This window comes from Heloderma suspectum, chromosome 5, assembly GCF_057233095.1.
Source record: "Heloderma suspectum isolate Gila_16-S chromosome 5, 16-S_ref, whole genome shotgun sequence".
In the NCBI taxonomy this organism is placed as follows: domain Eukaryota; kingdom Metazoa; phylum Chordata; class Lepidosauria; order Squamata; family Helodermatidae; genus Heloderma; species Heloderma suspectum.
In genome coordinates this window covers 121,109,905-121,124,669 of record NC_139462.1, presented here as the reverse complement: position 1 = coordinate 121,124,669, position 14,765 = coordinate 121,109,905, and the positions used below count along the sequence as shown (strand labels likewise).

General features: G+C 40.4%; 1 protein-coding gene across 6 annotated transcripts in view; it reads left to right on the top strand.

The window, feature by feature from the left end:
• The window catches only part of ACOX3 (acyl-CoA oxidase 3, pristanoyl), a 97,209-nt gene that overhangs the window by 62,609 nt on the left and 19,835 nt on the right, over positions 1-14,765 (top strand). For 3 of the 6 annotated variants that reach the window (XR_014792505.1, XM_084859868.1, XM_084859863.1), the window contains one exon: positions 7,165-8,286. The exons of 1 other annotated variant lie outside the window; for it this stretch is intronic. Coding sequence is in view for 4 of the 5 variants with exons in the window: in XM_084859868.1 (XP_084715994.1) it covers positions 7,165-7,284 (120 nt within the window). In the remaining variant the exon portion in view is untranslated. Of the gene's footprint in view, positions 1-281; positions 533-7,164; positions 8,287-14,765 lie in introns of those variants that run through there. 2 more of the 6 variants (XM_084859866.1, XM_084859865.1) reach the window with 1 other exon arrangement.

Here is a 14,765-nt window from a genome sequence, read left to right as displayed (position 1 = left end):
ATATCAGCTCGCTAATTATTGACCATTTAACATTGCTTGGAGAGAAAGTTCATCATTACTTCCCAAACGTTGAAATCCAAGACTATGATTGGATCAGAAATCCATATTTTTCAACTGCAATGAGGAACTTTTCACTTACTGAAGAAGAAGAATTAGCTGACATAAAAAATGATCGAAATCTGTTAATGATGCAGGAACAGGGTCACTTAGATAGCTTTTGGATTCGCATTTCAAAAATGCATCCAAACATAGCTAAAAAAGCGTTAAAAATTCTTCTGCAGTTTTCTACTACATACATTTGTGAAGTATCCTTTTCAACGATGGCAAACTTAAAGACACTGAAACATGGAAGCTTAAAAATGCTTGATGACGAAATGAGAGTGTCTTTATCTAATATTCCACCAAATATTGAAAAGCTGTGTTCATCCCATCAACCTCATACATCCCATTAAAATGGTAAGTAGTTATTGGTGTTATTCAACTTTTTAAAATTCTTGCATATATTTACATACTGTTACTCATAAATGACAACAATGTATGTTATTATCTTACAAATCATATTTTTAAAAATATAAATGAAATGTTATCATGAGATATGTTGTATCCCCATACATTTCGTTATTACAATTTATGTATGTGTCCGTATCTCTTATAACGGATTAGTTTAACCTCCGGTTAAACTTCAGCAAAACTGAGTTACCTTGTCACAAAATGATGCATGTCTAAAAAGTGTGTCACCAACATGAAAAATTTGGAAAGCTCTGGAATAAGCTATCCCCCTAAATCTCCCATCGAGGAAAGCTGTGGGTATCAAACTAAAATGTGCAATGGTAAATGCCCTCCTATGCTTTGAGATGCTTAATATTTGCAAGTATTTGGCTTCAGATTTAACAGAAGTTGGACAAATGCCAAAGAAGAGCAGGTGTTATTTGTTGCTGCAAGTGAAACTTGAAAATCTGTGCCTTTAATATGCTGTATTAAAGAACTAGCCTTATCGGGGCCATATAAGAAAAGCAGCAATGGGAAGAACCCTAGGTTGCATACTTTGACATTTAGCATCTTCATGCATAAACTTACATAAAGATTTAAGTGGACCAATGTTAAGTAATTGGATGGAGAAACAGGAAACATTAAGTGAAGCCAAAGTTTCAAAGCTAGAGAGTAGACCCCAGCTTCTGTAGAGTCCAGGCCTGCTTCCAGTCTCAGAGCTGCAGCTGCCACACCCTTGGGGACACAAAAAATTGCCCTTAAAAAGGCAGTTTGAATTTTTTCAGCACTTGAATTGTAGCTCAGAACCTAGACTTGAGCGCCATATATAAACTGAGCAAGTGATTTGGCAGTGAAAACTTATGAAAACTTATAAAACTGAAGAGATATGATGGCCCGCTTTCAAATGGAAGAAATGCTGAATGGCAGCCATAGTGTTGTTTGCATTATCAACAGTGTAATTCCTATGGAATGTCCAAGATAAAGAAGAATAGAAAAAAATCCTAACTACTTAAAAGTTGAGACCTGCTCAAGTGAATGTCCATCTAGATACCAGCTATATTTTTGTTACTTTTCAAAAATACTAAAACCTTAGTCTTATCATAGTTGATTAAGAGAGCTTCGTTCTTACAATAATTGGAGAATTTGTTCAATAAACGTTTTAAACCAATTTGCGTTTGAGAAAGAGGAGCTGTGTTGTCTGCATAAAGTAGTAAGGGCACCTGTGTTTCTGCAGGTTTTGGTGTATGAAATTCAGGGGAGTTAAGACATGGAGAGAGATCACTGATGTAAAGATTAATGGGGAGCTAAAATGCACCCCTGTTTAACTCCTCTGGATGACTATATAGAATTTGAAAGATGGCCACCAACTGTGCATCAAATTTGCGAGGAGTTTCCAAATATAATTGCTTTGTAAAATAAAGCAACCTTTTGTCAATTGTTGTAGTCTTTAATTTAGCCCACAGTTTTTCTCTTGAGTATTAGATCAAAGACCATGTTAAGATCCACAAAGGCTACAAATAGCCTCTTAGTGGCAGAAACAGAATATTTTTTCTGCAAAGTGTGATAGAATAAAACTGGTCTATGGTAGAACCATCTTTTCTGAACCCTGCCTACTCCTCACCCAGAATATTTTCTGACTCGAGCCAAGCCTCATATTTAATATAAAGAAAGCTGGCATATAATTCATCAATGACAGATAGCAGGCTTATTGGTCTGTAGTTAGAGGGGTCAGATTTACACCCCTTCTTGTGAATTGGAATAATTATTGCCTTAAGCCAAATTTCAAGCATATCGCCAGTTTCGTTAATAAAAGTAAAAAGAGCAGACAGGAATGGGGCCTACCAATCCACATTGACTAAGTAATTCAGGGGGATAAAATCAGGACCAGGCAGTTTCCCTGATTTCAGATGTGAAATTAAGTCCCTAATTTCCTGAATGGTGACCAGAGCCCATTTGGGGAGCACAATATGTTTTCTGTTCTTTGGTCAGTTAAGGGGGTGTTTGTGTCATTAAAGATCTTATAGAAATGTTGTTTCCAGACACGAGGAATGCTGTAGTCAGGAATTCCATAGGGGCCTCTAAGTCCACCTGAAACCATTTGCCAGAATACTTCACTATCTTTGATAGAGGAAGGAGCTATCAATAATTTCCATGAATCCCACATCATCAGTTGTTTGTTATAAGCGAAGAGGGACTTATACTTCTTCTTTAAGTGGAAGAAAGAATATGCTAAGATTCTAGCATTATCTTTTTTATATTGTTGGTAGGCCTTGGTCAATTGTTTTTTCATAAGGGCACAGTCATAATCAAACCATCTGTTATTTGGAAATACAGGGCCTCTTTTTGGTTGTGCCCTGTCAGCATATATGTTGTCCTGTCCTAATACTGATACTGGTAATACTGATACTGATATTGATACCTAATACCGATACTAATAATAATTCCAGTGACTTCAGATTGCAGATGTACATTTTAGTCCTTCTGTTTCTTCAGCTTGAGTTGCCTCAATTTGAAGAAATAACTAGAGAAATCACAAAAACCTTGATTTTTGGAGATTTTACCATGGAACAATTGCACCAGTCTACAATATATCAACTTACTTTGTTTAGAGAATAAACAAATACAAGCACGTTAGCTATAAGCATAGGTAATGGATGAAACCAGTATAATATGCTCACCAGCTCTTTGGTACAATACAGGCAGATTCAGAGATTATCAAATTCTGTCCATTCCAAATGGACTGTGTAGCCTGCAATTCCAATTTAACTTAGCTATTGTAACCTCCTTTTTAAATTATATATATCCGCTTATTTAGTATTGGTCTTCAGCTGGTGGATTGGAAACCACAAGTGGGTCACATTGCACACTGAGGTGATGACTGCAGAGTTTGCTTTTTTATTTCATTTTGTGTTGTTTTATAAGAAGAAGAAGAGCAAGACAGGATAAGATGAGAACCCAGAAAAGGAGAGGGGAGTGACTGGATGTAAATGAACACAGAGCTCTCCTACTTTCAATTAGGGGTGTGCACCAACTACAAGAGTATGTTTGGACTCTGATTTGGTGATTCAGAAAACATCCTGATTTGCCTCGGAACATTTTGGAGGCTGACCTATTTGTCCTGGGGACTGGTGGGGAGTGGAATCTCAATTTGGAAATCCAACTTCATACCTCCCATTGACTATCATCGAAAATCAACTGTTATAACTTTTGTTCTCTTTGACAGCACTGGATGAATTGTTCATGTTTAGTAGACCCTTCTCAGGGTATGAGGCCGGCCAAATTTCAGAGAAATAGGTATAGGGGATTTCCTTCTAGATGCCTTTTTTTTTTTTTAAAGGGAATTGCCAAGCACTTTTCAGTAATTGGCAGAACTGGAGGAAATTTCCAGACATTGTTGCCTCTCTTCTGGGGATGAAACCTGCCAAAATTCAAATAAATAGGTGCAGGTGTTTTTTGCAAAAGCAGCCTTTACAGTTTGGGAGTTTCCAAAAACTGATGCACTTATCCCACTACTTATTTGTGGGAAATTTTTATGAAAGTGACTAGAGATATGAAGGCCCAGGGGGAAAAAAAAGGAAAAATTTTGGGGAAAACGGGTTTTTCCCAGTTTTTTCCAAGGACCGATTTTGTTTTTCTGAAAAAACTGGAAAACTTTAACAGCTTTGGATTATGAAATATTTTCTTTTAGCATTGAAGACAGCTTTTACTCCCCCCAAAATGATTTCTAAAAACTATGTAATAAGAACAGTTTTATAGATAGACTATTGATGAAAAATGTCTGGAACTAATGAAGCCATCGGAAAATATTTTTTAATCCCCTCTGTAAGATTCCCAGCATAGTTATTTCTTTCATTCCTTATTAAAATTATTGACCTAAAGTATCTTTTACTGATAGACATTTATGCTCATTTTCCCAACATGCAAGTAGAGTCCCCATATCATAATAATGGAAGTAAATGTGCATTCCTGACAGTTTGGGTTTTGTTCTGTAAAGTCCTGTGTTTCTGGGCTTGTTCTGGTTAGATTCTGTAGCAGTCAATTAATGTAGTTCTAATCTAAAACCCACATGTGAAAAAAAACACTGTAGGTTATCCAGCTACTGTCACCAGATGCAACAGAACAGCATATGAGTTATCTCACCTATGTTTCTTCTAAAAAAAATAACTTTGAGGCTTGAGTCTATAGAACTTAGTGCCACAGTTTTTAATAAAGTTCTCAATTAGACTTCAGTACTAGGTAACACTGTCTTGGCTATAAAACTTTTAACTGCTGCCACTAAAATAAACTCTCTCTACCTTAAGAAACTCAGTAGCCTTGTTCCTATGGCGTGGGCATGGGATTTTATTATTATTATTATTATTATTATTATTATTGCATTTATATCCCGCCTTTATTCCTCTTGCAAGGAACCCAAGGCGGCTTACATTATCCTCCTCCTCTCCATTTTATCCTCACAACAACAAGATAGGTTGGGCTGAGAGTGTGTGACTGGCCCAAAGTCACCCAGTGAGCTTCCATGGCCGAGTGGGGACTAGAACCCGGATCTCCCAGCTCCCAGTCCAACGCTCTTGCCACTACACCACACTGGCTCACTGGGATTGACATTACTACTAGAGACAACTTCCCAAAATGAACAAAAAATAAGATGTTCATTAACCGAAATTATTTACAAAAGTGTAATGTTGCTTGCTGGGGGAAAGGTGGTCACAACTGGGGAAGGCAATGGCAAACCACCTCGCTACAGTCTGCCATGAAAACACCAGCGAAAGCGGCATCCCTCTAGGAGTCAGCAATGACTCGGTGCTTGCACAGGAGGAACCTTTCCTTCAAAAAATAGGTTGAGATTGCTTAAAGGCTTAAATTAAATATGATTGCTTACCATTCCTAAGCTAAGTCTTCCCCAGCTAAATAAAATCTCAATAAGTTTTCCTTCAGATCAGATTACCCTAAACTCCACCCCACAAACAGGAACAGGTTTAGGAATTTCCCTAAGCTTCCTTACAAATAGGAACAGATGCTGCACACGAGTCTTCTTCCTCCAGTTCTTCTGGCTTCTTCCAGCTTCTAAGATGATTCAGGTGTTTCAGGGACTACTTGTTGATGTTTTCTCTGGGCAGACATTAAATAGGAATCTAAAATATCTTACGTATATCTTGGTTTGTTCATAAAATTATCATGTTTGGTACACGGAGGGAGCAATCCTATGGCCGCTGGACAGCAGCTAGACGGCCATAGGATATGTTTTCTGGGAATCGACCTCCCCCCACTTCCGTACTGCCTCGGAGGCAGCACGGAACTCCACGCTCGCAAGAGGAGTGCAGAGCAGCCAAAAAGGAGCGTGGTTGGGGGCGGGGAGAGCAGAAATGCCTGTATGACACATCCTATGTGTCGTACAGCAGCCTCCTTCCCCTCTTCGTCCTCCCTTGGGTAGATAGCTGTAATCAGCTGTGTAGCCAAAAATGCAGGGCAGGAGGAGTGCGAAGGGAACGATCCCCTCCGTGCTTCTCCTGCCCTGCTTTGGATAGGCAGTCACCTCCAAGTTTGGAGGTGGCCGCCTAGCTCAATAGAATTGCGCCTCTTATGTAAAAGTATAATTTATTCAGACAATAGTTACACATTTACTAAACTGAGTTTACTTTTAAGAGTTTTTAGATATAATGATAATTTTATGAGCAAATCAAGTTATACATAATACAACTTTAGGAACAGAAAGGCTGGTTTATGTTCCTAAAGCATCGCTTTGCAACCTAGTGCCCTCCAGATGTTTTGGACTACAGTGTCCAGCTTTCTCGACCATTGGCCATGCTGCCTGAGGCTGATGGGAGCTGAAGTCCAAAATATCTGGAGGGCACCAGGTTGGGGAAGGCTGTCCTAAAGCAACAAAGTAACTTTAGATCTGTAAAGAGCACTATTTTCCCCAAAATTTCCTTCCCTGCCCCCCCCCCAAAAGAAAAAAGAAAAAACCTTGGAGAAAAACTTTTTTTTCCATGGCCTCAAGATTTCTGGACATTTTTTACATCTCTAAAAAGTGACATACAGCATAAAGGTGACTCTCAACGTTCCTCCTCCTGGGAGAGAGAACTAGCAGAGAGCGCTGAACACTGCATCAGTCCTGCTATATGTTATTTCAGCAACCCTCTTCCAAAGCACTGGGATTGGGGAGCTCTTGTAAAACCATTCAATGGGACTAGAAGCTAATGCCGCCAGTCACAAAATTATACCCTCTCTCTTACCACCCTGGCATTTTCCTTATGTGGAGAGCTTGGGGAGAAACGAATCAATTTTTGTAGACACATCATCTGTGTCTCTGAGCCCCTCTGAATTTGCTAACAAAGTTTCTGGAGGGTTCAGTTTTGGATATGGTTCAGTTCGGACATCTTACCAATCTTTCCAAATCAGCCCAATTCAGTACTGGATTTGGGATTCAGTTGAATCTGATGCACACCCTTACTTTCAATTATTCCATAGAAAAGGGAATTTTAGCGGGTACACTCTCCCTTCATGACAAATCTCTTTATATAGTTTGATCACTCTAGAAAGAGAAAGACAGGCATGTACAGTAAAAGAGCCCCATGCTGCAGCTTTGGGGTGAAGGCGGGCCCTGAGTCTGAAAAGGTTGAAAACTACTTCTCTAACTGAAAGCACCCTGATTCATTTCCTTTTTTCCCCACTCAGCTTTATAAAAATCTGTGGAACACAGTTCTTCAAGGCAAGAAGGTGTTGGAGAGGCCATCCTGGTGGCCAGAATTTTGTTACAATAAACCTGTTGTAGGGAGGCTGAGGTCAAGAATGTAAATGAAACAATATATTGGAGCAGCCCAGGAAGGGCCTTGATGATTAATCCTAATCAAATGAGCTGAAGGATCATGTTAAATTAAGGTTAATTTTGTGAAGGAAATTAAGCCCATTTCTAGGGCCGTTATAGCACAATTAAGGACATTTGTGTCATTTAGTCAAGACTTCTGGAAATGAAATCTCACAAAAATTGGATGATCCTCAGAGCTTGAAGTGGCTGAATATTACTTCAGTGTCAATTATGATAGCTAAGGTATGAAATCCAGTTTCTTTTTTAACAATTACTCGTTAATTCCTGGTATGAGCATAGTTATAACAAGCTGAAAAAAATTATGTCCACCTAAAGTCAGCTAGATTTGATGTCAATTCAAATAGTTCTATTTGAGTCACTGAGGATTCCCGTTAGAAGCACTAAATGTATTAGAAGCACTAAATGTATTTGGCCCACAGAGTTAGCATAAATACACTTCTTTCAGTAGAGATCAGAAGTTTCTGACTTCCATTGTCATGTTTTATGCATCTCTGAGGCAAATGTGGTTATAGTGTCTTGTTTAATCTATGCTTTAATTTATGTTAATGAAAATGGGCTTTTAAAAATTTGTTTATCCTCTCCAGTTTTCCGCATTGTACCTGCACTCTTTAATTTTAAATGTGAGCAGGTGCCTAAAGCACCTGCTTTGAGATTATCCCAGTTTAATATCTGTTAAATGTAAACATAATATATGTTAAACAAAGTTCTTTCACCTGCTAGATATTTTTGGACAATGATTTGTCCTGACATGATGGAATAAATGTTTACACGTGAATAAAAATGTTTGTTTTAAATATAATTTTTAAATCCATAAAATATTAGTGAATATTTGTATTTTTATCTTTCTGTTATGCTACTTGTTCTGTTTTTATAAAAAGGCAGGATAAAAATGTTCAAAATAATAAAGTAGATAGCACAATCCTAAATATCCTTCAGACTGGAAAAACAGTATACTTCAGTCACCTGCATCCATAACTGTATCCTTGTGTCATTTTTTCAAGACTTTCGGATGACAGATGGCAGAGAGAATGGTTTAAATATAACTTCCTTCCTGACATCTAGTTTTCTGGGTTTGGAGAATATTTTTGTTTGGAAGAGCATGCAGCCAATTGAACCCCCACCTGTAGTCTGAAGTGATACAGCCCAGGGGCAAGATTATTCCCTCAGTGAGAATGACATCAGAAACCAAATTTCCTGCAGAGCACTTTTATTCCATATCACCACGCATGCACACACACACCTACCTGCATTATCTGATAAACAACACCCAGATATGTATCCTGAGCATCTTGCAATGCTTATCCACCTTTTTCTTATCCACATTACTTTTGATTGCAAGGCCCCTCTGCCTACCCTTGATCCAATGTTAGAAACAGAACCCCCTTTGTTTTTTTATGGATTACCCATAAAATGTACTTGAACATACCTGTTTGATAAATCGTGGCATTTGCATAAATCATGACCCATGATGAGCCATGCGCCCATAGGCTCAAAGCCCATAGGGGTTGTGGCATCATGCAAACCTGGCAAGCGTGGCTTATGCGAGGGTTAAACAACCCTCGCATAACCCTAAATCAGACCGTGGGCTACTCAACGGTTGTTTAACCCTCGCATAACCCACACTCCCTGGGTTCACACAACACGACAACCCCCAAGCAGCGGTTGCATATTCAAACCCACATGCACTGCAGCCTCACCATGGGTTAAATAACCCACAGTGAGTTTTCATGTCATGCGAACAGCCCCAGTATCTAAGTGGATATGCAGTCCCAGGCATTTTTAGGGCTGTTTCCTACAGGCAAGTCCCATCTATTTTCCCTACATGATCATGTAAGTCTGCATAAACCATGTAGAGAAACTAGTGATGTAGGTTTTCCAGAAAAAATTGAATTGCAAATTAGGCTAATTTGCATTGTAAAATTTTGCGATGCCCTAATGTAGTTTAATTTAACATGTTCATTTTCTTTTTATGTAGTAACCAACAAAACTAAAAACAAGTATCCCATGTTAATTTTTTGTCCCAATACACCACAAGTATTTGACCTGAAATATTTGAGGGGGGAAGTTAAAGCACATTTAATGTCATTTAAATGTTACAATTTCTTTTTTTATTACTATAGTTGTAAAAAAAATTAAAGACAGTGGTAGCGTGTACCTCCCTTACACTGTTTAGATTTCAGGGAATAAAACAGAGGTACTGAAAACTGTTGAAACACTGATAAATTTTAGCAATCCAGAGAACTGTGTACGATATGTTAACAACCACTCGTCTACAACTTTGAAACTGCCAAGCTTGCCTGATAACGGTATTTGCAATTAGCATCCAGGCATTGCTGCTAATTAACTTATGAAATGGGGAAAAAAATCTTGAAAAAATAAAGCGCTGCAAAATTTTCCACCTCCCCTACGTCACTGAAAAAAGTATTCCAAGAATTCCAGAAGCCAGTTTTATGATCATGCCTGCATTTTCTGTAGCTCCTACTTCATGGTATCCCAGGGGTGCTTCCTATTCACATAAACATCACTCCACACAGATTTGGTACTTGTTTATGGTGTTTTGCACCACTCCCATCTAGTCATGTGTGACTGGTGAAGTTGGTTAGTTTGGCTCTCTTGGAAGCTCTGGGCCATTTTCTGGAATATGGAGTATTGACCAGAACGAGTACTAGAATGTGGTTTCTGTGGATATTTTGTGGCTGATTGTATCCTGCCCAAACGGTTATGTTCGACTGGTGAATTTGGTTGGTTTGGCTCACTCGGAAGTTGGCATTCCAGGCCATTTTCTGCAATACAGACTATTGCTTTGGGATACTAGAATGTGGTTTCTGGGTTTTTTGCGGCTTATTGCACCCCTCCCATCTAGTCATGTGTGACTGGTGAAGTTGGTTGGTTTGGCTCACTTGAAGTTGGCGTTCTGGGCCGTTCTGTTCTGGTTGGGTTCAGGGCATTATGGAGTTAATAATAATAATATAGTATTGCAAGTGTTTCCATTCCGAAATATTGTCCTCAGGTGTCTCTAATACATGGCATTGTTTGGGGCATTTTTTTAAAATAAAGAGGCTATTCCAGCCTGTTCAATTCCATCTTTTACACCATCCCAATCAAATTCTTAGCTGTAGTGTAGCAGCCATATCGGGGGTCAGACTAAGTAGCCTCATGCAGTCTCATGCTTCATGTTCTTGCTGAGCTCTTTCTCCTTTGAATATATTGTTGTAAGCTGACGAGACACAGGAATTCCTTATCTTGTCAAAAGTCATACAATTGTATATCTTGTTCTCTGCTGTTCTCTTCTGTTCTCTCCTTATCATGGCTACCCTATAACCCAGTTCTTGTATTATAAACAATAGTGCTAAGAGAAGAAATGTTGAGGATTGCAACCCCATGCGGGAGGGAGAGGAGGAGCCGTTTCATATATGTCACAATGTCTATAAAACCAATGTTCTAATGTAAATCGGGGCTTCTGGCTCTTTGGAAATGATTCCAGCCTTAAGCCCGCACGTTAAATAAAGAATCTCTTTTTCCTTCACTCCGTGGTCTCTCTGACTCTGGGTTCTGCAACATAAATGGTGCCGTGACTCGGATGTGGCAGGCTCTGAGCCAGACAGGTGGCAGTTGCCTGCTCTTGATCGCCGCACCGGGAAGACGAGCTCGGCGCATGCCTCCCTTTCTTGGCGCCACCGACCTTTTTGTCGAGTGAATGGGAGAAAGCCTGCACCGGGATCGCCCAAACGGCAGCGAGCGGCAAGAGAACCTTGAGAAGCGGAGGAAGGAACTTGAGCCCTGCCTGTATCGCAGCTGCAATTGAGTTGAAACCCACATTGGAAGCCTTCAGGAGAAAGGCAAGTATATGGGAAAAAGAGGGCCCCGCCTTTAGGGAGAAAGGCCACTGGGCAGAAAAAAAGAGGGCCCCGCCTTATGAAGAAGGTCAGTGTTGGTGGTATACGTATACAAAAGAACCTACTCCTTGCGGGTAGAAGGGGGGCCTGATCACACCCCCGAGTGGGCGCCAGTACCCAGAACGCCAGTACTCAGTAGGAAGCTGAGGAAGCTGGGGAAGCCGTTTTCCGCTCTGGTAAAAAGTGGGAAAAGTGGGTGGCAGGGACATATGGATGTAGTGGAGAGATTGATGATTGTGTGAGTGGCTACTGCGGTTTCTGAAGCATACCGTTGACCGTCCGGGTGCCCAGGCCAGTAGCAAAGTGCGTGGTGTGTAAAATCCTCTTGTGTCGGCCAGTGAGACCCCTTACTCACTGACCAATTCCCATTCCCTATTTGTGTCTGTCTTCAATTTAAGAGGGAGGCTATGGGTGGTGGGGGAAGCAAACCTTGCACCCCCTTGAGATGTATGTCAAACAAAGAAGGAAAAAGGTTTTTAAAAAAAAAAAAAAAAAGATTCAGAATAGAGAGAGAAAACAGCAAAAAGCTCAAGGTCGAGCTGAGAGGAAAAAAAAAACAAGATCTGAGGCTGTTAATTAGAAAAATGTTGCAGGACAGTCTGGCTTTTAACAAAGCGTGGGAGCGTGAGAGTGTAAGGCCGAAGAAGTAGCTGTTAGCCTAGCGCGCCGAGAGAGGGGGGGCAGGAAAATTGCCCACAACGTTCTGAGTTGTGCAACATCATCACCTCGCCTAATTGAGATAAAATCCCTAAAAAATGGAAACTGAAAATGAAGACCCAGAAGATGAAGGCAAAATAGAAAATAAAGGTGAAGAATCAGCCCCCAGAGCACAGGCTAGACCACTCTTCGAGTGAAAAGTGTGCCATAAGAGCTTTTGCCGTGGGATTCCCTGCAATGAAGAAATCTCACTGATTTGAGTGTCCAGTGCCTAAGTGTGTGTGCTGAAGAGACCGAGAAACCAGACAGCATGTTCCTGGCCAAGCCAAAAATCGCGCTCCTACCATGCTCCTGAAAGCTGCAATAAACTGTGTAAGCTGGGAGATCCAACCTGATTGAGAAGAAAAGAAGATATTGGAGCAACTGTCTTAAAAAACAATGAGATCTGTGTAGCTGGCTGGCTGACGCTGTCAGTGATGTTACAACTTTAAATTAAGACTGTTTTCCTGTTTGAGACCCCAGCGAAGAAAGCTGACCCGAGTTATTTGTTGCCCGTGCCAAAGCAAGAATTTAGCTGCCCTGTACCTCATCGTGTCCTGTTTTAAGCTTGGGATTTACAAATACAAACAAACTGAGAAGCTTGCCTTTGAAGTCCTGCAAATCACCCCACCGCCTCCCCGAAGATTAATGGCTGCCTGAAAAATGCAAGTATAAAGCGATGCCCATCACCCCCCAGCGTCCTGAGTTTCGGCACTCAGTGTTTCAGTGCTTTCGTGTACCAGGTTAGAAAAGGAAAAAAAAAGAGTAAGTTTTTAAAATGTCTGTGAGAGAACCTGACAGAAGTAAAATAAAATTTACAGAGGAGTTGCCCAAGTTAAAGTGTCACGGCTAGAGAGCTGAGCTGTGCCGCTCTGTTTAGACAGAGGCCTTGCTAAAAAGTTAAAGGCCCTTGTCTGTCAGAAGGGGTGTAGGGCCACACTGTCCCTTTTTAAACTGATGCAAAAGTAGAGAGCCTTTGCTGGAAACATCGCATCTTCATTGCCCAGAGCCGTCTCTGTTTGCTTCCATCAATGTCTGGGCTTTTTAGAGACACTCTGCACATGGACTAAAATTTTAAATTGTCAAAGACTTGCCATGGACAGTGCTGTGAAGCTTTTGATAAACTTGAACTCTCATCGCTGTGGACCGTGTGTCTATGTTTGTAGTCAGCTCAGTGTACAGCAGGCTGAGTTTGATTTATAACTTTTAAATTTCCTTCTGCCAGAACTCATGCAGCATAGAGTTGCCAATGCAAAAATGGTGACCTAGAACTCTGCGTGTGTGGGTATGCCCGTCCCTTGATTTTAATGAGCCCTGAGCTTTCAGCCAGAAGAGCAGTATGATTGCTGGATCTGCTCCATCATGCCTTACCATGCAAAAAGTGTTTTCCATTCATTGTGTTAAATTGCAGAAAAAGTTTGTTGTGTATATTTTATGATTTCTTAGATATCATGAAATATATGTGATATTTGCAAATTAGTGTTAGTTGCAACTCCAAATAATACTAAGTGTGGTTCCCGATGGATAACAAGGAGAAAAGACAGAGGCAAGTAGAAAAGAAGCGTGGCCATAGTTGCCCCCAGGGTAAATTAAAAGCAGCTGATTGTGCCTGGAGCTTATTACCTGGGGTAAAGTAGCCACAATAATGTAATAGTTCTTTAAGATAAAGAAAATGTAACTAGAAGGAGAAGAAGAGCCTATCCCAAATGTGTGTCATTGAGACTAGTGTAAGGCAGAAAGGTTTAAGTAAGTGAGTTTAACTTGAAAAAGACAAATAAAGAAACAAGGCTGGTGCATAGATCAGAAAGTTTTATTTAAAAAGTTTGAAACATGATCTGCAATACAGGCAGATCAGCAAAAAAAAAGAAAGCAAAAGAAAGAGAAAAAATTTGTCTTCCCATACTAATAAATAAAAGTGTTATCAAGCACTTTGAGAAGCGAAGTTGTTTACAGGAAGCTGTGCCTGAGAACCAAACACTTCTAGCCTATGCTGAAAATGCTTGCTAGTGTTGTGCTGCCTCATGGGTAACATGTATAGTATAAAAACCCATTTAGCCCAATAGCTCGTGGTTCAGAGAAGCTGTCTGATCCAACAATTACGTACGCCTGTGTGCTGTAAGTTACCCAATAAAGTCTCCTGTAAGTAACCCCCCCCTGCTGGAATCCCAAAACACAAGTTGGGCTAGAGCGCCTCACCCAGTATCAAACCCTGCTGTTAGAAGCCATGAAAGCAGGTATGAAAAAGTCAATTAATATGACCAAAGTGTTTAAAGTGCTGCAAGGTGCCACCGAGGCCCCAGAGCGTACTTGGAGCGTCTTTCAAATGCCTATCGCCAGTACACCCCCCTCGACCCAGAGGCCCAAGAAGACGTGGATAAAAGAAGAAAAGAAGAAGACCCGGCAGAGGCAGAAGATTCTTAAAAAAGAACCAGTGTGCCCAGTGTGGACAAGATGGACATTAGTGGCATGAATGCCCAAATAAAATAAATCAAATACACAAAGGAAAAAAACAAAGGGGCCAGAATGGGCGAAGAGGGAGACAGCTTGAGAAGGGCCGTGACATTGACTGTGAGGGGCCGTGACATTGACTTCATAATTGACACTAGAGCAGCATCAAAAGCAAGCAAACGTTAGCCTTAAACAAGAAGTTCAAACACTGAGGAAAGTTCTTCAAGCCCAGCGTCGCTTTGTCTTAAAGAAATAAGCCATTCCCATCACAGAAGTTCATCCTTTCCAACCAAGAGTTAAAAGTGTGAGTTAAAGAGGGAAAAATAACCCTTTGACTCCCAGATGGAGAAGACTGAGAACTGTCATACTTTCCACCCCCGCAGCTATAAAAGCAGCTGGAGTTAAACCCT